Source organism: Rhinoderma darwinii, chromosome 2 (genome assembly GCF_050947455.1).
Source record: "Rhinoderma darwinii isolate aRhiDar2 chromosome 2, aRhiDar2.hap1, whole genome shotgun sequence".
NCBI lineage: Eukaryota > Metazoa > Chordata > Amphibia > Anura > Rhinodermatidae > Rhinoderma > Rhinoderma darwinii.
Genome location: NC_134688.1, coordinates 306,138,360 through 306,163,541, shown reverse-complemented (window position 1 = coordinate 306,163,541; position 25,182 = coordinate 306,138,360). Strand labels below are relative to the sequence as shown.

Genomic DNA, 25,182 nt, shown 5'->3' with positions numbered 1-25,182 from the left:
TAATGCGGGCACGGCAGATCTCTCCTCTGACGTTGGCAAACTTCTGCTGAGCGCACAGCACACGAATAGTCTGTTGAATTACTTTCTGCGCAGAGTGTGAAGCTGTTGGCAGGGATCGGTGTAGGGCATCTAGCATTTCCCCATAACAATTCCTTAGGATGTTCATTCCGAGTACCACTGGAGGCATGTCTTCATCATGGACCTTTACTACGATCACACCTTGCTGTGTTAGGTTAGTCTCTCCCACTTGAACGGTGGGTTCCCAGTAACCTTGCAGGGGTACTGTCTGACCATTGCTTGCAATAACATTCAGCCAAACTTCTGGTGGCTGCATCAATAGGTCGCTGCTCCAGTATTTCTCAAACATGGCAGAGCTGTAAGGGGTACCCCATTAATGTGGATGGTGACTAATGGATGGGGCCCGACATACCTGGTCAGCCAATTTGGATCTTCTGGACCTAGTGTTCTTCCACCCGAGGGATGTTCTTTTGACCGCCAGCACTCTCTCTCCACATGACCACTTTTGTGGCAGTGTCTGCAGATGGGCCTTCCATGAGTATCAAACCTGTCTGTAGGCAATCTTCCAGATCTCCTGAAGTATCCCTTGCTCGCACTGTCAGTAGGACGACTCCTATGCTGTGGGGACTCACACTCTGGCTGAGGACGCATCTCTAACTGTTCAAGCTTATGACACACCTTCTCCAAGCTCTTAGTCAGGATTGCGACTTGGTCCTTTAAATCAGCCACTGCATCTGGAATCTGTACTTGTGCACCCTGGGCAGCAAGGAGAGTATTACCTGGAGACACAGGACACATGAGTTTAGCATCTCCATAACTGTCAGCAGGACACACAGCAAATTTGGTTGATTCTTGGTTGAGTTCTACCCCCAGGATTCTGATGGACAATTCTTTAAAATCCAGGAACGTACTTTCAGGATGTTGAGCAGACAGCATCTTTAGTTGACTTTTCAGAGACTTTGTTTCAGCTCCTTCAATAAACTGCTCCCGCAGTGTGTTATCTGCATTCTGTGCTTCACGTGGGTCCACTTCTATAACGGCCCTCAGTGCCTCCTGTAGGGATAAAGCATAGTCTCTAAGGGACTCACCGGGCTGTTGTTTCTTGCTAAAGAAGCGCATTTTCAATTCTGATACCGTCCTGCTTTCAAAGGTGACCAGTAGTCTTCCAAGAATCTGTTCTACTGTCTTTCTTTCTGAATGAGGCCATGACTTTACCTCTCTCAATGCAGCGCCGCCTAGCTGGCCAATGAGAATTTCCACCTTCTGTTCTGTTGACACTGGATATAACCGGAACATAGCAAGCATTTTCCCTTTAAATTCTCTCAGGGTATGTGATTCACCTTTGTAGCGGGGGAGCCAGGGTGCTCCAAAATAACACGGCATGGTCAGCGGCATCATATGCCTGGTGGTGGGTGATCCACCTCGGCTGGGGGAGCCGTTATCGCTGTCGTCAGACATTTCTAATATAAATTCCTATCGTTGCCCCTAGCAACGAGATGCTCAGTAGCAGAATGTGTAGTAAGTCTCTTATTTGTGCTCACTGATGCGACAAGTTCATCTTTACTTGGGCTGAATTGTAAAAACTTTCAGCGGTACTCACTGTTTTGGAGCTGGAACCTCTTTCTCTGTCTTTTTGGAATATAAGCGGCCGCTGTGACTCAGATTCTGTACTTTTAAAGATGGCGGCGCCCATCTACTTCCGGTGGTTCCGGCTGGTTTCTCCTTCCCCACTGCAACAGTAGGTAGGAACTTTGGTTCCACTGTAGTGGTCTGTAACCTGAGGTTCCTTGCTGTTGCTGGGCAGATTCTCTGCTTTCCCGCCTTCAAGTGAGCGGGGGTGGAACTAAGAGCAGTTGTGATGCAGCAAACAATTCAATGCAAACAGTCTCTAATCACATTCACTGTCAGTACAGCAATTTCTATCACAAGTTCCATAAGTAACACACAGTTTTTCCAAGATGGCTGCTTAACCCCACATGTGCTGGTGATAATTTCTTGCAACAATAAAGTCTCTTTAGCAGGCACAGAGGTGTATTTATCCTGTTCGTGACGCCAATTTATGTGCAACAGCCCGATGGGGATGAGGGAAAGTGCGGAGACCAATGTTGGGAGTTGTAGTACTCACGGTGGCTGTAGTCCTCTCACACTCCTGCGGAGCTGGCACAGTGAAGGAGGGGGATCTGCATATGTATGGGTGGTAGTTGTTGATTCCCCCTGGGGCACACCCTGTGGTGCTGTCTCCTGGTGGATGGGATATGGGGTGCCCTTGTTGTTAGTGGGTGCAGTGCAGAGTAACACGCAGGAGACGGTGATGTAACTTGGTATAATAATAACTCACAGTTTCTTTACTGGAAGATTGCAGGCTGCAGCTTGGCTCCACATAGAAGTTATTATCCAGCTAGGGCAGGCGGGATGAGTCAGGCTGAGACAGTTTCCTATCTGCAAGCAGCAAAATGAACTTTCTTCTCTCTTGCTTTTCTTCTCTTTAAGCAGGTTTGTTTCCCTGTATTAATTTCTAGTTCAGGCCAGAAGCTTTCTGAACTAAATATGCTGTGAGGCCCAGTATTATTTCAGCTCTCCTCACAGGCTGTCTACCCTCGTTCCTCTCCTGGAACCAACTCCTCTACAACTTTCTGCTGCAAAGCCTCATGGGACCTGCCTCAAACCCTCCTCTCCAGCCACACCCTTTACAGGCTGGAAAAATAGATTGTAATGGCAATTCTGCATCACTAGGTGGCAGCATAACACAACATATAACATTATGTTCAATGCATTACAATTTAAACAATACTCCTCTATGGTATTGTCAGGACACTACACCTGTGGCTGGGGATTCCGCTCCTTGACGGAGTGCTTGATGTCTCTGTCCATATGTGAACAGTGACATCAGGGGCAACTAACTCCTGAAGCGGAATCCCTGTCTTCAGCGTTGCCGACGCTGTGACCGGGGATTCCACTCCAGGAGAAGCCCCTGACGTCTCTGTCCATTTAGTCGGGGGTGCCATCTACAGGGGTTCTGCAAAAAAATCTCCTCCTCCTCACATCCACTTTGCGCTATGAGGAGGAGAGAAAGCACGTCCGTGGCAGTTGTCCAGAGGAGTGTCGCGGCACCCCTGGAGGGTTCTCATGGGAACCTCATGTTGGGAACCACCAGCCTAGTAGATCGCAGAGCAGGGAGATACCTCCCTGCTCTGCTATAGTGTTGAATAGCATCTGCGTCTTTAGCAGGGCCGTATTTACAACTCACGCTGCCCTAGGCACTAAGCCTGAATATACCCCCATTACAGGCCTATTTAGTTTAGTCAATTATCATCATGATTCGCCAGTTTCTGACCAATTATAATGATATTTGGTCAGTGTTAACAAAGGGGAAGATCAATGATAAAAACTTTGCTTATCGTTAATCTCTAATGAGAAAAAAAAAAGGGTAGTACACCCGGCCGTAGTCATAGCGATGCGTATTCTGTTCTAAGCGTAGCCCGGCCTCCAGGGATGACGATGCATCCCATGTGACAGCTGCAGCCAATCAAAGGCTGCAGCGGTCACATGGACTACAGCGTCATCGCAGGAGGCGGGGCTACGCTCAGAGAGAGAGAGGGACTACGGCTGGGAGTATTAGCTTTTTATAAAATTTATTTCTGCAGTCTTTCCGCCCAAAAAACGACACCAAAATTTGGTGCTGTTTTTCAGGTGAAATTCCCTGCGGTTCTCAGGACGTATACACTGTGTGGTTTTACGTAACCGTCATGTGTGTTCCTACCCTTATAATCAAGTTGCTCTCCCCACAAATATTATCTCTAAGGGCTTATTCAGACGAACGGGAATTATGTCCGTGCAACGCGCGTGATTTTCATGCGCGTTGCACGGACCTATATTAGTCTATGGGGCCGTGTGTGATTTTTACGCTGCGTGAGTCCGCTGCGTAAAAGTCACGACATGTCCGTTCTTTGAGGGTTTTTTGCGCATCACGAACCCATTGAAGTCAATGGGTGCGTGAAAACCACGCATGCCGCACGGAAGCACTAACGTGCGAACAGCGTGATTCGCGCAACAGCTGTGAAAAGGATGAATGAAAACAGAAAAGCACCACGTGCTTTTCTGTTTACAAACATCCAAATGGAGTGTCATAATGATGGCGGCTGCGCAAAAAGCACGCAGCCGCGCATCATACGGGGCTGACACACGCAGCTGTCAAATGCATTTTGCGCAGGCAAAACGCAGCGTTTTTTGCGTGCGCAAAAGGCACATGCTCGTGTGAATCCAGCCTAAGGGTAAGGCCACACAGAGTGGCCCTGACACGGTCGCAACGCAGCTAACAACCACGCCGGCACCATGTTCAGTGCGGCTGTCAAACAGCCTGTTAATGGGCGCACGTATTCCGGTTACACGCTCATGCGCACTGCCGCTCCATTCATTCTCTATGGGAGCGCCGGAGATAGCGAGTGCAGTGTTCGGCTTTTTCCGGCGCTCCCATAGAGAATGAATAGGAGGTAAGTTGTTGTAATTTGCAAAATCGTGCGGCCATAAAGGGTGTATTAATTCATGGCAGCACGATTTTGCAGATAAAGGGACGGTTTACCCGCGTTAACGTGCGGCCATGAATTAATACACCCTTTATGGCCGCACGATTTTGCATATTACAACAACTTACCTCCTATTCATTCTCTATGGGAGCGCCGGGAAAAAGCAGAACACTGCACTCGGCTATCTCCGGCGCTCCCATAGAGAATGAATGGAGCGGCAGTGCGCATGCGAGTGTAACCGGAATACCCCTTAACGAGGTATTTGACAGCCGCTCCTACATAGTGCCAGCACGGTTGTTGGCCGCGTTGCGACAGTGTGAGGGCTGCTCCGTGTGGCCGTACCCTAAAGAATCCTTTCTCCCCATACATAACGCTAAGTTCCCCTCCCACATGATTGCTCCTACACCACAAAATAAACTATACAGAAGTCCCCCTCCCCACAAAATACAGTTATAAAGAATCCCCCCACACTCCTATAGCATTTAGGGCAATGTCCCCTCACCCTCAAAATCGATCTGTAAAAAATACACACTCAAATCACCTATAACCCAGTCTCCCCTCCCCCACAAAATCGATCTTTACAAAAAAAAACATCCTGTTACACATCACATAAAGCCCCCTCTCTCCCCCTCCCTCACACAGCACATAAATAGACATAGATTAATCTAAAGCTGCTGCTCTTCTTACCTGACTCTGGAGCTCCGTGGAGGAGTCTTCACTGGGGCAGCAGCACAGCAGGAAGGAGCTGCGTGAGGTGCTGAGTGTGTGTGACACTGCAGTACAGGCTGTGCCGATTGGTGGAGCAGACAGAAGCACCTGCTGCTCCTCCAATCAGCGCTCACTTCACGCAGCAGTGCAGAGGGAGGAACATTTCTCCTCTCTTCTGCTCGTACCCACTGGCGCCCACCTTACAGCATGGCGGCCGGCGCCCTGTGCGACCGCACGTGTCGCACATAGCTAAGGCCGGCCATGCATGCGTGTCCCCAGCACTCGGCACATTAGCTGGATGTGCACGTTGCTATACATTTTGACCACCAGGTGGCACAATAATGTGTGTAAATGTCCTAACTTTTTTTGAACAGCATGTAAATGACAAGCATTGTTCATTTATTATGACCTATTCATTGAATAGGATATTTAACAGTGGGACAACCCCTTGTGGTCGCAACGGTACAACTACGCCTTGATTTCTGTAGGTTCCAAATTAGAAGTAGGTATATATACGAGCTCGGTGAATCAAATCACTCTGAGACCATGTTCTTAAAAAGAAAGACTCCAATTTATTATCATACACAGCGTATATTTATAAGACACAGAACAAAGAGCATAACTCATATTGTAATCAGCAAAGGGAGAATTCCTCCCTCTGACCTTGAGCTCCATCCCAAACTGTTACTTCTAGCAACTATTTTACTGCCAAGAAGAAATACCTTAAGGCCTCATTCCCACGACAGGGTTTCCCGGCCGGGTGCCAGCCGTTCATAAATCGTCCGGCACCCGGCTGCATTAGGAATAATAGACCCCTAATGGGGCTATTCACACGACCGACGACATGCCCTGTCTTCGGCCGGGTACCCGGCCGCCCGGCTCCCATAGAAGTCTATGGGGCCGGGTAATACCCGGCCATCACCGGGATGTGTCCCGAGTGATGGCCGGGTTTTCCGGCGCTTGCGCTCTATCTCCTCCTCCTCACAGCGCAGAGTGCGTGTGAGGAGGAGGAGTTGATGTCATTCTGACGAATGGCATCGCTGTACACTGTGTAGCAGGGCCGGGGTGTACAGCAGGTGGAAGGGAGCGCTGCGCTGGCTCCCTTCCCCTGCTTGTTTTAAAAGCGCCCTGGCCCGGCGACATCTTCGATGGCGCCGCTAGCAGCTGCTGCTGCTGTGGCTGCTACTACTGCAGCGATGCCACTATAGCAGAGCAGGGAGGTATCTCCCCGCTCTGCTATGTGTTAGCCGCACTTTAGCTCCTTGAAGGAGCGGAATGACCGTGTTTTCGGGGATTCCGCTCCTGGACAGAGCGCTTGATGTCTCTGTCCATATCTGGGCAGTGACATCAGGGGAAACTCCTGAAGCGGAATCCCCGAACACATGGGGATTCCCCTTCAGGAGTTGCCGCTGATGTCACTGTCCAGATCTGCCCGGCACGGATGCAAAACTTTATGCAAACCGGCCGGGCAGAATGGCCGATTTTACCGGCCAGCACTCGGGTTCGGGCGCGAACCGGTCGTGTGAATCCCGCCTTAGTAATCTGCAGAGCATCTGAAGACTATTACAAGGCAAACTAAAAGAAAAAAAATGAATATCACACTGTGCAGTGTATACTGACACAAAATACAAAACATGGAATTTTGAAATTATTCCTTCACAAATCCCACCTTTTGTGATAAATTAGGTTACTGAATTACCCACAAATGGAACTTTGGCTACTCCCTTCAGCGAAGGCAGGGCTTACGGAAGTGTTTTTCTTCACCTGATTCACCATAGATCAGTGACCTAATATCTCACAACAATCTTTCATTATATAATAGAGGCCTTTTATCAAAAGCTGTTCTTATTTTACAAAAAGCATAACAATGAAAACATGTTCGTATCACAAATAAAATCATTAACTCCTTAACGCCGAAGGACGGATATATCCGTCCTCTGCAGCTGCTAGTTCGCGCAGGAGGACGGATATATCCGTCCTGTAATCGTGCGGGTACTGAGACTGTACCCACGCGATCAGCGGCAGGAGCACAGCTGTTATACACAGCCTGGCTCCGGCTGCAACTGCCGGAATCGAAGCGCGCGCCGATTCCGGCAGTTTAACCCATTAAATGCCGCTGTCAATAGTGACAGCGGCATCTAATGTGTTTGACAGAGGGAGGGAGCTCCCTCTGTCACCCGATCGGCGCCCCCGCAAACAAATCGCGGGTCGCCGTCGGGTTTCCATGACAGCCGGGGGTCTAACAAAGACCCCCAGGTCTGCCTTCAGCATCTGCCTGTTAGGCGATGCCGGAGGCATGACCTAACAGGTTGCCTGTCAGTTTTACACTGACAGGCAATAATGCTTTGGTATACGAAGTATACCAAAGCATTATATATGCGATCGGCACATCGCATAGTGAAGTCCCCTGGTGGGACTAAAAAAAAAAATGTAAAACAGTTAAATAAAGTTTGTGAAAAAAAATAAATAATAATTACAGTCAAAATCAAATAAAACTACTTTTTTGGCCCAAAAAGTGGTTTTATTTAGTAAAACGGTCAAAACAAATCACACATACACATATATGGTATCCCCGCGATCGTAACAACTTGACCAATAAAATTAACATATTAATTAAACCGCCGGATGAACGGCGTCCAAAGAAAACGCAAAAAACGTCAAAATTCTCTCTTTTCTCCCATTCCCCCCATAAAAAATAAAATAAAAGTTAATCTATAAGTCCTATGTACCCCAAAATAGTACTAATAAAAACTACACATTGTCCCGCAAAAATCAAGCCCACGTACGGCCACATCGACGGAAAAATAAAAACGTTACACCTCTTGGAATGTGGCGATGCAAAAACAAGTAATTTTTTTCTAAAAGGGTTTTTATTGTGCAAACGTAGAAAAAACATATAAAACCTTTACATATTTGGTATCCCTGTAATCGTGCCGACCCATAGAATAAAGTTAACATGTTATTTACGCTGCATAGTAAACGGCGTAAATTTATAACGTGAAAATTAATGCTGGAATAGCTGCTTATTTTCAATTCTCTCCTAAAATAAAGTTAATAAAAGTTAATCAATATATTATAAGCATCTAAAAATGGTGCAATTCCAAAATACAACTCGTCCCGCAAAAAACAAGCCCTTATACGGCTATGTCGACAGAATAAAAAAAGAGTTACGACTCTTGGAATGCGACCGTGAAAAAACAAAAAATAATCCTTGGTCATTAACGTGCAAAATGGCCCGGTCATTAAGGGGTTAAACATATAAGTGGTTGAAACAGGTAACGTGGGGGCCGTGGGTGAGAACCCTGTAAAGATGTCAGACCAATGATGTGTAGTGACATCCTGAAGTTGCAATGCCAAATGTGTTAAATGGCCTCCAGTAATAGTGGCTGCCATTTTCACTGCTTGTAAAGTGACATTGTGTGCTGTCGTCATTTTCTTCACCTGGTCAGACCCTTGTAATATTTCCCTAAGTTCATTCAAGGGCAAAATAAGATTTTGGTAGGGTAAAGGTTCAGGTACCCATACTGTACTAATAGTTTCCTCTAGATTAGGAAGAAACACAATGGTTTGGTTGTTCCACTGTATGTGAGTAATATTATCCATACATTTACTGAAAGGTGTTAGAGTTTCTGGTGTGTTAGTTATTATACATATATGCTGTGGACTGATTTCGACATATACATGTAGATATTCTCTAGGTATTATTGTGAATGCACATACGTTGTCTACGTGTTCCATTAAACAAGGTTCATACATAGAAGATTTTAGATACATACATACCCTTGGTCTGTTAGCTGACAATATTATGTGTCTTGTTTTTGGTGTCAAACATAAATATTTGTATGGTCTCATTCAATAACATGGGACTTGGTATGGAGTGATTCAGACACCTGCGTTAGTTCAGCAAATTTCAATGCTGAAGAGACTTTCAACTGCGCTATCGTTTGTCTATAGGTGAAATCACAACAAGTCATATTAACATACAGGGTATAAGTTAAAGTAAATTCTCCTTGCTTTATTTTGGCTCCTTGTTTGTCTCTTCTCCCAATGTACCAGGGGCAATCAGATCTTGAACGCGTTATATTGAAAACATTGCACTTGTAAGTAATGAAACAATTTCATAATTTTAGAATTCTTCCGTGTCCTTCTCCTCGGGATGTAGAACCTTTTTACAGTGGCTGGCGTGAATCCAGTTGGGTTTTCCTTCAAGTTTCACCGAAGTACTTGTGGTTAGCAACTCCTGGAAAGGACCCTTGTATCTGGGGTCGAGATCTCTTTATCACAACCCACTCTCCAGGCTGAGGCTTATAAGAGCCTTCACAATTGTCTGGATCTGGAATCTAAGAGAAAACTGGAGAATGTATTTTAGTAAGGTGCCCATGTAAAGCTTGTACATAATCGGTTAACCTACCATACTGCATTTGGAGCAACTGTGGAAAATAACATCCTTGCTTAGGAACCGAGCCAAATAAAACTTTATAGGGACTCAACCCTGTCCTTTGGTTGGGTGTGTATATTACCGAAAAGAGGGCTAATGGTAAACACTCGGTCCATGGTTTCCCGGTTTCCACCATTGCCTTTAGGATTTTTAATTTTAGAGTCCCATTTAACCTCTCGACCTTCCCACTACTTTGTGGATGGTCTGGTGTATGGAATGCTTGATCTATTCCTAAATCTGTCATGATCTGAGTCATTACTTCTCCTGTGAAGTGAGAGCCTCTGTCACTCTCAATTACCTCGGGTACTCCATGCCGGCATACCACTTCAGACATTATTTTCTTGGCAGTGGATATTGCAGTCACTTTGGCTACTGGGAAAGCTTCTGGCCAACCTGAAAACAAATCAATGCACACAAGTACGTATTCATAAATTCCCACCTTTTGTAATTGGATGTAATCGATCTATAGTCTCTGAAAAGGATACAAAGGTCTTGGGGTCTGTTTCCTGCGGTACTTTTACAGTTCTTCCCACATTATTGTGAGCACATATCATAAATCCCTGGGTGTATTTTGAGGCCATCAAGCTGAAGCCAGGGGCGAACCAATGTCTATTTACCAAGTCACTCATGGCTGTTTTTGACTGTTTTTGACCAAGTCATTACCCTTGGTTTCCATGCTGTTCACCTTAGTGTGTGCTTTTATTTTTATAATGGCTACCTGAGTAGGTTCCATTAGGGCTTCCATTAAGAGTTTTACCAGGTCTGAGTTTTTGATAGGTGTGCCTGCTGACGTTTGGAATGCTCTAGCTTTCCATATACGGCCATAATCATGAGCAATCCCAAAAGCATACCTTGAGTCCGTATATATGTTAGCTGTCTTATATTTTGCTAACCTACAGGCTTCTGCGAGAGCTTTCAACTCAGCTTCCTGTGCTGACATGTGTGATGGTAGTGTTTCGGCTTCCTGTGCTGACATGTGTATCTACTACTGCATATCCTGTATGGAAATTACCATCCTCAAAGTACCTTGAACCATCCACAAAGAGAATAAAGTCAGGGTTATGTAATGGTGAATCCTTGACATGTGAAAAGCCCACAGTCTCCTGGGCCATAAGGGCCATACAATCATGATCTTCCATAGAAGGAAGAAATTTAGACCAAATACCTGTCTCTTCTCCCCCTTGCTCCAAAGGCAGTGAGGTAGCTGGATTCAGGGTGCTACATCTCTGGAGGGTCTCCTGCTCAGGAAGAAGCAAAGCACATTGTAATCTCAGATGTCGAGCAGTAGACGGGTGTTTCGGCTGGACCTGTGTAAGTACTGCTGAAATATCATGGGGGGCATAAACAGTCACAGGGGGGTTGAGTACAAGATCTGCTGCCTTGTCCAGGGCTGCCTGCACTGCTACTATTGCCCTGACACAAGATGGGGCCCCTCTGGCTACCGGGTCCAATCTGACAGAGTAGTAGGCAACAGGACGGTGTTGTTGACCATGTGACTGTGTAAGGACAGCGCTGGCATGTCCGTGTAATTCTGTGCAATAAAGCCTAAAGGGTTTGGCATAATCTGGAGTTCCTAAAGCGGGGGCTGTTTTAAAAGAATAAAAATTGTCCAGCACCTCTCCTGTGATATAAAAAGGTTCAGTTTTGAGACAATCATATAGCGGTTGCATAAGAGCCAAAGCATTGCGGACCCAGGATCAACAATATGATACTAGCCCTAAAAAGGTACGTAGGGCACTAAAAGTTTGTGGTGCGGGTATTGTTGAAACTACTTGCACCCTTTCAGGTGTTAGGTGTCTAATCCCTTGCGACACACAGTGGCCCAAAAATATCACTGTGGTACAACAAAACGGAAGTTTCGCTCGTGAAACCTTGCATCTTTTTGTCGCCAAAAACTGCAGTAATAACATTGATGTTTGGATACACTGATCCTGACTGCGGCAACATAATAAAAGATCATCTACATATTGAAGAAGGACCATATCGGGGTCAGGATTCCAATCTTCAAGAACTAGGCCCATTGCAGCCGTATACATATTGGGGAATTTTGGGCGCCATGTGGGAGCACTTTCCATGCGTACTTTTTGCTGAAATGAGTGAAGGAAAATAAGTACCAGCAGTCAGGATATAGTGGCACAGTAAAGAAAGCATTTGCCAAATCAATTACAGTAAAATGTGTGGCATTGTGAGGAAATTTGGGCCAACAAGGTCTGGGGATTTGGCACAATCGGGGTATTAAATACAATAGCAGTATTGACAGCTCTAAGATCATGTACGATATTGAGCTGGTTCCCCCTTATCCGTCTACTTTTTGACTGGGTACAATGGGGTATTACATGGGGACACTATTTCAGTGAGGATTCCTGCCCGCAGAAAGTCCTGAACACTAGCAGAAATGGCTTTTGACTGAGCCATGCTCAAAGGGTATTGTTTCTTCTGTGGGAGTGGGTGGCCAGGATTGAGACTTACAGTCACTGGTGGGACTGGAAGAACTCCTCCATCAGTAGGACCAGCTGCCCATAAACTGACTGGTATCACGCTAAGGAGTGTCTCCCCTTCTGATGGGGACAGAAATAACATTTGGGATGACGGCCGTTCATCCCAAGGGTTAAGATCACACGAGGCAATAAGACATAATTCTTCCTCTCCCCAGTGTCCTGTCAGCTGCACTGTCCCATCTTCTAGATATTCTATACTGGCCCTGAGCCCCTGTAACAAATCTGCTCCTAATAAATTTACAGGGGTGGTTTCACTAGTGACGATGCGAGTGACTACAGATTTGTGAGGACCAAACGAGAGAACAAGCGGCTTTGTGAGGGGGCTCTGGACTACTTTCCCCTCTGCCCCACACATGGTTGTGTTTCACCAGAGATAAATGAGTGGGTATTTGACTGGCACTTACTACTGTTGTGGCTGCTCCAGTATCAATGAGAAAAGGAATTGGTCTCTGCCCTTCTATGGGTAGAGATACTAACGGGACGGGTCCTAATTTAATGGGCAGGATTGAAGCTATTGTGCCAGCTTCTGGATTGCCAATTTCTCATGATTGATACCCATAATCCTCCTCATTGGGGCGATGCCTGCCTGAGTACTGCAGAGGAGGTTGTTCTTGAGCTCCTTCCTGTGACTGAGCTCGTGGCTGCCAATTGGGGTCTCTAGGTCACCTTGGGGCTTTACAATTTCTGGAAATATGTCCAGGCTTATCATAATTGTAACAAACTAATTATCTGTTTTTGGGGTCCCCTGTCCTGTCCCCCTTGATTCTGATTCTGGGGATAGTAGGGAGCCTCTCCCGCTACAGGAGTCAGTCTCACAGACATAGAAGCAGGTGCAGACTGATTATCTATGGGCGTTGACCCCGAAGCTGTGCCTGGCAGATCCATTACAGTTAGTTAGACTGATAGATTCTCAGTCACCCACAAACTACTCTGGCCAGAGCTTTAAACTGCGGACCGGGGTCTCTGACACTCACCCACACCCAAACCAATCCAATATAGTAAGAAAACTCCAAAAATGGCAATCAGAAACAACAATCCTAGCATGAGTGAGGCATGATCAAAAACTCATTCTTTACCTAAAACACATTCACACAACCGTTACAGAAATCAGTCACTTTTCCTGAGGGAACAAGGATTCATGGACCGGCCAGCATTTAAGTCCCTCTTACCTTATGTCTCCCACTCATCCCCGAACTCACAGTGTAAGACAGAGAAGGTGCAGAGCAAAGTTGTAAGAATAAAGGTCCCTGTTCGGGCACCAATTTCTGTGGTCGCAACGGTACCACTGCGCTTTGATTTCTGTAGGTTCCAAATTAGAAGTAGGTATATATACGAGCTCGGTGAGTCAAATCACTCTGAGACCATGTTCTCAAAAAGAAAGACTACAATCTATTATCATACACAGCATATATTTATAAGACACAGAACAAAGAGCATAACTCATATTGTAATCAGCAAACTTACATTCCTCCTTCCGGAGTGCAGCGGCGGTCCAGATGTCACAACACTGTGCGCAGCGCATGACGTCAATACGCTATGCGCTGAACACAATATCCCGACCCTGGATGGAGTCAGGACCTCCGCTGCAGCCAAAGAGGAGGGTAAGTTTAATATCACTGACTGCTGGAGCTGATGAGTCGGGGTCCGACACCCGGGACACCCGCCAATCAGCTGTTTTGAAGGGGGGCAGTGCTCATAGGAGCAGTACTTCCCCTTCATTCCAGTCACTTTCTCACACTAAATCGCAGACACGGACGTGTCAGTGATTCACACTGTGAGCAAGTAAGGGAAATGAAGGGGAAGCAGCGCTTGTACCAGCGCTGCACCCCCTTCAAAACAGCTGATTGGCGCGGGTCCCGGAAGTCAGACCCCGACACATCAGCTATTGATGGCCTATCCTGGCAAATGTTTAGGGACTGGACAACTCCGTTTAAGCCTACCATGTGGTAGGCTAAGATATAGGGCCCCAGCAGGCAGTAATCTTATACTGTATAAGATTACTGTCTTCTGGACCCTGCACTTGGTCCCTGTATCTAAGACTACCATATGTGTTAGGCTATGTTCACATCAGCGTTGCCCTTCCATTGAGGGGTTCCGTCGGAGGTTTCTGTTGGGTAACCCCTCAACAGAAAGGCAGACTGAAACCTCCGCTTCCGTTCTCCTCACCATTGATCTCCATGGTGACGGAAACATTGCTAAAGGTTTCCATTTGTCACCGTTATGACAGGGTTCCGTTGTTCTTGACAAAACCCATAGCGCAGTCCAGGGGCGTAACTAGGAAAGACTGGGCCCCATAGCAAACTTTTGACTGGCGCCCCCCCTCCCCTGGGTATCCCCTTGTAGATAGTGCCTGTCTTTTGTAGGAACAACCGCTTCAATGGCGTCGCGCTGTAGCAGCCATAGCGGCTGCTAGCGGAGCCTCCGGCCATGGGGGGGGCGTGCCGGCGGGCAGCATGGGCCCTTCATGATGCGGGACCCGTAGCAGCCACTACGGCTGCTACAGCGGTAGTTATGCCACTGGCGCAGTCGACTGTGCTATTGAGTCACAACAGTGACAAACGGAAACACTTAGCAAAGTTTACTTCCCTTTTCCCGTTACTTCCCTTTTCCCGTCCCACTTCCCCTTTCCCATCCCTTGGTTGAACTTGATGGACATGTGTCTTTTTTCAGCCTTACTAACTATGTAACTATGTACTATGTAACTATGTATGTAACTATTGAGATAAATGGTGAGGAAACGAAAGCTGAGGTTTCAGTTTGACTTTCCGTTAAGGGGTTGGTCGACGGAAACCGCAGACGGAAGGGCAGCAGTGATGTGAACAGGCCCTTACTAATGTTTTTTTTTTTGTTTGTGTCTTTTTAAAGGTTCGGTTGTTGAACTGCGTCGGATTCGAGGACTACTTTGATGATGGCATTTTTTCATTATCAATAAAATGGTTAATGTGGGTTGTGTGTTTTTTTTTTAATTTCAATAAACCTGTTTTTTCTGTCTGTATTTTTTTTTAAATTTATTACTACTGCCTTATTAATAGCTGCTAGCTCATTGGCAGCATCCATTACGAAGGTGGGGCTTAGTGTTAGCTGGTGTAGCGGCTAACACTAACCCCCATTATTACCCTGGTACCCACCGCCACCAGGGCTGCTGGGAAGAAATCTGTAGGCATGGTTGGGCACTGGGGGGGCCACAGGCTGGTATTATTAGGCTGGGAAAAGCCAAACACAGTGGCCCTTCCCACCCTGGTAATGCTAGGCTGCTGGTGCTGTGTTGTATCTGGCTGGTTATGGAAAATGGGGGGACTCCAAGTCATTTAAAAAAATTAAAATTAAAATTGGAAAGAACGATGTGGGGTTCCCGCATTTTTCTAACCAGCCAGATACAACATAGCAGCAGGCTAGCATTACCAGGGTGGGAAAGGGCACTGTTTTTGGGATTTCCCAGCCTAATAATTGTGACACCCATGGCCGCGGATCTTCGGGATTACTCACCCTCGACGGCCACAGCCATGGATCAGTGAGCGCTGGCCAGCTTCTCCTCCTCATGAGACGCCAGTGCTCACTTCCGCTTCACTCGGAAGTGTCCCGTAGGTAAATTAGCCCATGATCACTTTGGACTATAAGAAGGGCCTTGCCGCTTCCTTCATTGCCTGAGCGTTGTTGTGTTTGCCCGTGTTAGTCTTTGCAAATGGTCCCTTAGTGTTTTCCAGTTCCCAGTGTTCCGGTACCTGCTACCTGTACCCTGTATCCTGTGATAACTTGTTCATTTGAGAGTTGGAGTCGTGTGGTACCATATACTATGCCTTCTGTGTTACACTGCGCCTGGTGTCTGCCTGCTGCCAAGGTCCTATCCGAGCCTATCATCGCTACTGTCTGAAATTACCACAGGTACCCTTATTCGAACTATAGACATTGACTTGGTATCCTGTTGGCCAGCTGCTATCCTGCTGCGGCGGTACGGCCCAGTGGGTCCACACATCCACCGTGACAGTACGCTCAGGCCATGGACCCTGTTGGTCATGCAAGCGGATCTGCGAGACCTTCGGTCATGACAGGACCAACTCCTCCTGGCAGTGAACTCCATTGCACAGCGGCTGGATGCGCAAGCTGCAGCTTTCTCAGCTCCTGTTCCAGTTACTTCGGCTGACCCCCCTGCTACACCTCCTGTCAGCACCAGTGCTGACCCCCAATTCTCGCTACCAGTACCGCTTCTTTACAATGGAGATGCGAGTACCTGCAGGGGATTTCTCAACCAGTGCCAGATCCACTTCTCTTTACATGCCAGAGCGTTCCCTTCTGATGGCGCCAGGATCGGCTTCATCATTTCTACGCTCACTGTCAAGTCCCTAGCATGGGCGAACCCTATCTGGGAACGACAAGGACCAGAGACCCGTGACTTCTTGGGGTTCCTACGGACATTTCGCACTGCGTTTGAGGAGCCTGGATGAGTCTCGTGGTCAGCTACCTCCCTGCTGAACCGTCACCAGGGAGACACCTCCGTGGGCAAGTACGCCATTCAGTTCCATACCCTGGTAGATGAGCTGTCCTGGAACAACAAGGCATTGGTGGCTACATTCTGGCAGGGACTGTTATTCGAGATCAAGGACGAACTGGTCGCTCGTGATCTGCCATCTACCCTGGACGACCTCATTTTGCTTGCCACCTGGGTTGATATGAGGTTCCGGGAACGATCCCAAGAAATTTGTCGGGAGACAAGACTCCCTGGGCTGGCCCTCACTTTACAGCAGTCCCTGTTGCCCTCACCAGGTGGTGCAGCTGAGGAGCTTATGCAGGTGGACCAGCTTAAGTTATCTGTCCAGGATAAATAACGCAGACGCACTTTGGGACTTTGTCTTTATTGCGACCTCGGAGGTCATGTCGTGCATCTGTGTCCTCAGAAGCCAAAAAACTCGCCTAGGATTGGTTGGGGAGACAACCCTAGACGATACAGCGCTGGTTACAGATTACGGTTAAAAATAGATATCCGTTGCCACTGATTTCAGAACTTTTTGACCGCATACGAGGAGCCAAGATATTTTCTAAGCTAGACCTGCATGGGGCTTACAACCTAATCTGAATTCGCCAGGGCGACGAATGTAATATCGCATTTAACAGACGGGCACTATGAATACCTAGTGAAGCCCTTCGGGCCTGTGTAACGCTCCCGCAGACTTCCAAGAGTTCGTCAATGACATCTTCCGGGATTTCCCCTATGTTTGTGGTGTGCTCTATCTTGATGGCATCTTCATTTTTTTTCCCAGACCCGACGACTCATCGGAGACATGTCCGTCAAGTTCTGCTGCGATTAAGGGAGAATCGCCTGTATGCCAAGCTAGAGAAGTGCATGCTTGAGATAAATTCTCTACCCTTCCTGGGCTACATCATCTCGGACCAAGGTCTCAAGATGGGTCCAGAGAAAGTAAAGGTAGTCCTGGAATGGCTATGTCCTCAAGGCTTAAGGCCCATACAGCGTTTCTTGTGATTCACCAAATTCTACTGGCAGTTCATCCCAAGCTCCTCCTCACTGACAGCTCCCATCTCTACCCTGACCAAAAAAAGCATGAACGCCAAGGTGTGGACTCCAGATGCTGAATCCGCATTTAATAGTCGGAAGAGTGCCTTCACGTCAGCCACTACCCTCCATCATACTGATGAATCTCGACAGTTTTCGTTGGAGGTGGAATCCTCCTTGGTTGGTGCTGGCGCACTTCTGTTCCAGAGTGGTCCCAAAAGCAGGGCAGTGGTATGTGGCTAATACTCTAAACTTTTCTGTTCCGCAGAGCGCAACTACCCGATTGGGGATCGGGAGTTACTGGACATCAAATTGGCCCTGGAAGGCTGGAGACATCTACTAGATGGCACAGCTCATCCCATCCTGATATTTACTGACCACAAGGACCTTACCCAGATGGCCTAATGGCTGAACCCCCGTCAAGCCAGGTGGTCGCTGTTCTTTGCCAGGTTCCAGTTTGAGCTCCACTACCTCCCGGCCGACAAGAATGTGAGGACCGATGGCTTGTCCAGGCCGTTCGAGACAGAGAACACCATGGAGTCTCGACAAAATATTATTGATCCGTCCTGCATTATCTCTGTCAACCCTCTGCAAGTTAGAGACATCCCTCCGGGGAGGACATTTGTACGCCTGGCAGACAGAGGGAGAATCCTCCGCTGGGGACACAGCTCCAAACTGACAGGTCACGCGTCCTGCACCGTGTGCGCGGCTAACAAGGTTGCTCACTCCAAACCTGCTGGCCTGCTCCAGCCGTTGCCTGTGCCCAATGCTCCCTGGCAGCACATAGCAATGGACTTTATCACGGGACTGCCTCCCTCTGCTGGATGCAGTACGGTCTGGGTGGTGGTGGACCGAGTCCCAAAGATGGCTCATTTTGCTGACCGGCCTACCTTCTGCTTCTCGACTGGCCAACCTCTTTATCCAACACATCTTCCGCCTGCATGGCTTACCTCTGCATATCATGTCTGATTGGGGGGTTCAGTTCACCCCAAAGTTCTGGAGAGCTCTCTGTAAACTCCTCGATATAAAGTTGGACTTTTCCTCAGTCTACCATCCCCAGTCCAATGGCCAAGTTGAGAGGATCAATCAGATCATGGAGAACTACTTACGAGACTTCATCTCCAGGCAGCATGATGACTGGTTGCAGCTTCTTCCTTGGGCCGCGTTCTCCTATAACAACCACACAAGTGAGTCCACCACCTCCACACCGTTCTTTATAGTCTACGGCCAACATCCATGTATTCCTCTCCCTGTGTCTGCTTTGTCCCAGGTGCCTGCAGCTGACTGCATTCTGGGACTTTCTACAGATCTGGCAGCAAACCTGGTCCTCTATTCTGCTGGCGATCTATCGCATGAAGTGAAAGGCAGATATGAGGAGAATAGAATCACCTCAGTTTCTTCCAGGTACCAAGGTCTGGCTGTCCTCAAGAAATATCCAGCTATGGGTGCCGTCATGCCAATTCGCTCCCAGGTTCTTCGGACCCTTTGAGATCCTGCAGCGGGTCAACCAGGTATTTTATAAGCTTCGGCTGCCCGCTACCCTCCGAATCCCTAACTCCTTTCACGTGTCTCTTCTGAAACCTGTGGTCCTGAACCGCTACTCTAAGACTCTTAGCCCAGCAGTTGCTGCTTCTGCCAAGATATTTGAGGTTAAGGAGATCCTGGACACCAAAAAAGTAAGAGGAAGAACCTTTTATTTAGTAGATTGGAGGGGTTTCTGTCAAGAGGAGAGGTCCTGGGAGCCAGAAGAGAATCTCAATGCTCCTCCCCTCATTAAGAAGTTTCTCTCTCGTTCTGGTCCCAAGAAGAGGGGGCATAAGAGGGGGGATACTGTAACGTCCACGGTCTCTGACCACGAACTCTTCTCATCCTGCCGACGCCCTTCTCTCCAGAGATGCCAGCACATGCGGCCGTCCTGTCCCGCAGTGACCACAGTGACCACTAGGGTGCACGCGCAAGCTCAGTCCAGCCTTAAAGAGCCAGAGCGCACACATGTGAGATTGAGCTGAATGCTCCCAGATCACCCTTATGGACCTTCATTGCCTGAGCGTTGTTTGAACCTTCCAGAGTCAGTCTTTGCAAATGGTCCCTTGAGTATTCTCCAGTTCCCAGTGTTCCCGTTCCTGATACCTGTATCCTGTATCCCATGCTACTGTGTTCCTGTGCTGTACAGAGTTGGAGTCATGTTGTTTCGCCTGCTACCATAGTTCCATCTGAGCCTAAACCATTGCTACTGTCTGAATTGCCACAGGTACCTTTATCCAAACTATAGACATTGACTTTGTACCCTGTTTTGCTAGCTGCTATACCACTACGGCGGTATGGCTGAGTGGGTCAACATACCCACAGATTGTGACAACAACTGAAATGGTCCCTGAAAAATTGCCTTTTGAAATTTTATTAAAAATGTTAGAAATTGCTGCTAAAGTTCTAAGCCTTGTGACATCCTAGAAAAATAATAGGATGTTCAAAAAACTATGCCAATCTAAAGTAGACATATGGGGGATGTTAATTAGCAACAATTTTGTGTAGTATAACTAACTATCTTACAAGTAGATACATTTAAATTTAGAAAAATGCAAATTTTAGCAATTTTTCACAAAATTCTGGTGTTTTTCACAATTAAATACTAAATGTACCGAGCAAATTTTAACAGTAACATAAAGTCCAATGTGTGACGAGAAAACAATCTCAGAATTACTTGGATAGGAAAAGCATTCCGAAGTTATTACCACATAAAGTGAAAAATGTCAGATTTGAAAAATGAGGCTCTGTCAGGAAGGTCAAAAGTAGTCAAAGCGGGAATTGGTTAATATAAAGGGCCCTCAAAGCCACTTCAGAACTAAACTGGTTCCTTAAAAAAGAAAAATAGGTTTTGGAAATTTTATTGAAAATGTCAGAAATTACTGCTAAAGTTCCTAGCCATTACAAGGCTAAGATAAATACCCAGAAAAATAATAGGACTTTAAAAAAACAATGCCAACATAAAGTAGACATATGGTAGATGTTAACTAGTTCTGTTTTGTGTGGTATTACTATGTCTTACAAGCCAATACATTTATATTTTGAAAATTGGAAATTTTTGCAAATGTTGTCTAAATTTTGGTGTTTTTCACAAATAAACACTGAATGTATCGACCAAATTTTACCACTAACATAAAGTACAATGTGTCACGAGAAAACACTCTCAGAATCTCTTGAAAAAATAAAAGCATTCCAAACTTATTACCACATAAAATGACACATGTGTCCATTTGTAAGTATGGCCTTTTTCGGTGTTTTTGTATATGTCCCCTTGTTTTTATCGGTTTTATAATGTAAAAGTGGATGATACTTCTCGTCAGAGCGCCCAGCTAGTAAAAGTATTAAAAACGCCCCGATGTACGCACATAATACACGCCCACTTGGACTTTTACTTTTAAACACACTCACTTGGACTTTTGCAAGCCTCATTTGCATAACTACAAAAATGGTCATAACTTGGCCAAAAATGCTCGTTTTTTAAAAATAAAAACGTTACTGTAATCTACATTGCAGCGCCTATCTGCTGCAATAGCAGATAGGGGTTGCAAAATCTGGTGACAGAGCCTCTTTAAGGCCCATTTTTGAAATCTGACATATTTCACTTTATGTGGTAATAACGTCGGAATTCTTAAACCTATCCAAGCGATTCTGAGATTGTTTTCTCGTGACACATTGGGCTTTATGTTAGTGGTATAATTTGTTCGATATATTCAGTGTATATTTGTGAAAAATTGCAAAATTTAGCGAAAATTTTGAAAAAATAGAATTTTTCTGAATTTAAATGCATCTGCTTGTAAAACAGATGGTTATACCCCCCCAAAATAGTTACTAGTTCACATTTCCCATATGTCTACTTTAGATTGGCATCATTTTTTGAACATTTTTATATTTTTCTTGGACGTTACAAGAAGAACATAAATAGCAATTTCTCATATTTTGAAGAAAATTTCAAAAGCCGCTTTTTTAAGGTACCTGTTCAGTTCTGAAGTGGCTTTGAGGGGCCTATGTATTAGAAACCCGCATAAAACAGCCCATTTTATAAAATAGACCCCTCAAAGTATTCAAAACAGCATTTAGAAAGTTTTTTTTAACCCTTTAGGAATTTCACAGGAATTAAAGCAAAGTGGAGGTGGAATTTACAAGTTAATTTTTCTTGCTGAATTTCAATTTTATTAAAAAAAATTCTGTGTCACAGAAGGTTTTACCAGAGAAATACGACTAAATATGTATTGTGCAGATCCTGCAGTTTTTAAAAAAGTCCCACATGTGGCTCTAGTGTGCTTGTGGACTAAAACACAAGCCCCAGAAGCAAAGAAGCACCTAGTGCATATTGGGGCCTCTTTTTTTATTATAATATATTTTAGGCAGCATGCCAGGTTTGAAGAGGTGTTGAGGTGCCAAAACAGTAGAAATCCCCCAAAAGTGACCCCATTTTGGAAACCACACCCCTCAAGGAATTCATGTATGGTTGTTGTTACCATTTTGACCACACAGTTTTTTCACAGCACGTATTTGAATTGGGCTGTAAAATTTAAAAAAAATCATTTTTTCCAACAAGATGTAATTTTTTATCAATATTTCTTAATAAGTTGTAATTTTTCATCAAAATGTCTTATTTTCACAGGGAACAAAATACCCCATTTTGTTGCCAAATTTGTCCTGAGTGCGGCAATACCCCAATTGTGGTGATAAACTACCGTTTGGGCCCATGGGAGGGCTCAGAAGGAAAGGAGCACTATGTGTTTGTTGGAGTCCAGATTTTGCTGAATTGGTTTTCGGGTGCCATGTCGCATTTGCAGAGCCCCAGAGGTATCAAAGCAATGGAAACATACCAGAAGTGACCCCATTTTGGAAACTACACCCCTCAAGGAATTGATTTGTGGTTGTTGTTACCATTTTGACCTCACAGATTTTTCACAGCACGTATTTGGATTGGGCTGTGAAATTAAAAAAATGAAATTTTTTCCAACAAGACATAATTTTTGATCAAAATTTCTTATTTTCACAGGGAACAAAATACCCCATTTTGTTGCCCAATTTGTCCTGAGTGCGGCAATACCACATTTGTGGTCATAAACTGCCGTTTGGGCCCATGGGGGGACTCAGAAGGAATGGAGCGCTATGTGTTTGTTGGAGTCCAGATTTTGCTGGATTGGTTTTCGGGTGCCATGTCGCATTTGCAGAGCCCCAGAGATATCAAAGCAATGGAAACCCACCAGAAGTTACCCCATTTTGGAAACTACACCCCTCAAGGAATTGATTAATGGTTGTTGTGACCATTTTGACCTCACAGTTTTTTCACAGCACGTATTTGAATTGGGCTGTGAAATTAAAAAAATGTAATTTTTTCCAATAAGATGTCATTTTTTATCAAAATTTCTTATTTTAACAGGGAACAAAATACCCCATTTTGTTGCCCAATTTGTCCTAAGTGTGACAATACCCCATTCCTGGTGATAAACTGCTGTTTGGGCCCATGGGAGGGCTCAGAAGCAAAGGACCACCATTTGGCCTTCTGGAGCTTTTCTGGTACTAAGTCATGTATGTAGAAGCCCCTGTGGTACCAGTACATTTGAAACCCCTGAGAAGTGACCCCATTTTAAAAACTATACCCCTTAAGACATTCATCTAGAGGTGTAGTTAGCATTTTTACCCCACAGGTACTGTGTAAAAGATAATGCGCAGCAGATGGGGCAGAGTGAGATTTGCAATTTTTTCTATATATGTATGCCATGTCAGTGTTCGATATATTGTGCCCAGCATGTGCCACTGGAGATATACACCCTATAAACTGTAATGTGGGTTCTCCCGGGTACGGCAATACCCTACATGTGGCTGTTATTAGCTACCTGGGCACACAGCACGGCTCAGAAGGGAAGGACCACCATTTGGCCTACTGGAGCTTTTCTGGTGCTAAGTCATGTATGCAGAAGCCCCTGACGTATCAGTACAGTTGAAACCCCCGAGAAGTGACCCCATTTTAAATACTACACCCCATAAGACATACATCTAGAGGTGTAGTGAAATTTTTTCCCCACAGGTATTGTGTAAAAAGTAATGCGCAGCAGATGGTGCAGTGTGAGATTTGCAATTTTCTATATATCTATGCCATTTCAGTGTCCAATATATTGTGCCCAGCATGTGCCACCAGAGATATACACCCCATAAACTGTAATGTGGGTTCTCTTGGGTATGGCAATACCCTACATGTGGCTGTTATCAGCTGCCTGGGCACCCAGCAGGGTCCAGAGGGGAAAGAGGAGGGGGATAAGCTGTGCGGAGTGTGTCAGGGTAGATGAAAAATCTAAGGGATGTATGGTAAATTTTAAAACACTTTCATACAGAGCCCTGGTTTTTCGGGACGTGTCACATTGATATATTGTGTCCTCCCTGATCCCCCTCTTATAGCAGACTTTGCACCTCTTTTGACTTTTTTCCCTTCTTGCCAGTTTGGGGAACTTCTTCTGGAAAGTGTTGCCCTGGTACGATGCATGTGGCCTCGCTTCCAGAAGTACTGGGTGCCCCGTTCTTGGTCCCTAAAGATTAGATTCTTGATAATGATGTGCACGGCCAGCTTCTTATACCACATCGCATGGCGCTGTAGGGCTTCAGGACTTGATCTGACAAGTCCACCCCTCCCATGTACCTATTGTAGTCCAGGATGCAGTGTGGTTTGGGGGTCTCTGTACTGGTACCTCGTACGGTACGTGGGTACTGGTGTGGCCATGTATTGTTGTCAATACAAGGACATTTCTCCTGTCCTTGTACTTGACACACAATATGTTGCTTCTGGATTGTGCCCTGCTCTCACCCCTTCTCAGTGTTTGCCCAAGCAGAGTCTTAGGGAGGCCTCTCAGATTTCTTCTAGCAGTGCCGCATGCCGCAGTACTTCTGGAAGCGAGGCACTTGAAGAGTGGGATGCTGGTATAAAAATTATCCAGGTAGAGGTGGCAACCCTGGTCCAGCAAGTGGGTGCACCAAATCCCACACAATTTTTGCATTAACTAAGGGGGGGGGGCATTCGGGGGGCTGAATACTGGTGTCCTTCCCTTCATTTATCCTAAATTTGTAGGTATACCCTGATGCACTCTCGCACAGCTTATACATCTTCACACCATGCCTTGCCCTCTTACTACTGCCGGAATTGAAGCCTCCCTTTAAAATCTACCAAGGACTCATCAATAGAAATACACTTCTCGAGGGTGTATGCTTGGGAAAACCGGGCACTGAAACGGTCTAATAGGGATCTCCGTTTATACAAACGGTCAAAACCGGGGCCATCTCAAGGTGGGCACTGCTCATTATCAGTATAATGTTAGAAGCAAAGTATTGTCTAATTTTTTTTTTTTAGGTTCCAGTTCAGTTCTGAAGTTGCTTTGAGGGGCTCAGTGGCGTAACTACCGCCGTAGCAGCAGTAGCGGCTGCTCCGGTGCCGGCGGGCGACACGGGCCCCCTCATGCCGCGGGC

The 25,182-nt window shown here is 46.1% G+C and overlaps 1 protein-coding gene across 1 annotated transcript; it reads right to left on the bottom strand.

Annotated features, from left to right (window-relative positions):
* Positions 1–333: 333 nt before the first annotated feature.
* LOC142741827 (uncharacterized) lies at positions 334–2,605 on the bottom strand. Its single transcript, XM_075851156.1, has 2 exons — positions 1,619–2,605; positions 334–1,071 (listed from the first exon to the last, which is right to left on the bottom strand). The coding sequence occupies exons 1-2, from the start codon at positions 1,709–1,711 to the stop codon at positions 334–336; spliced, it is 831 nt and encodes a 276-aa protein (XP_075707271.1). The 5' UTR covers positions 1,712–2,605.
* Positions 2,606–25,182: the final 22,577 nt, after the last annotated feature.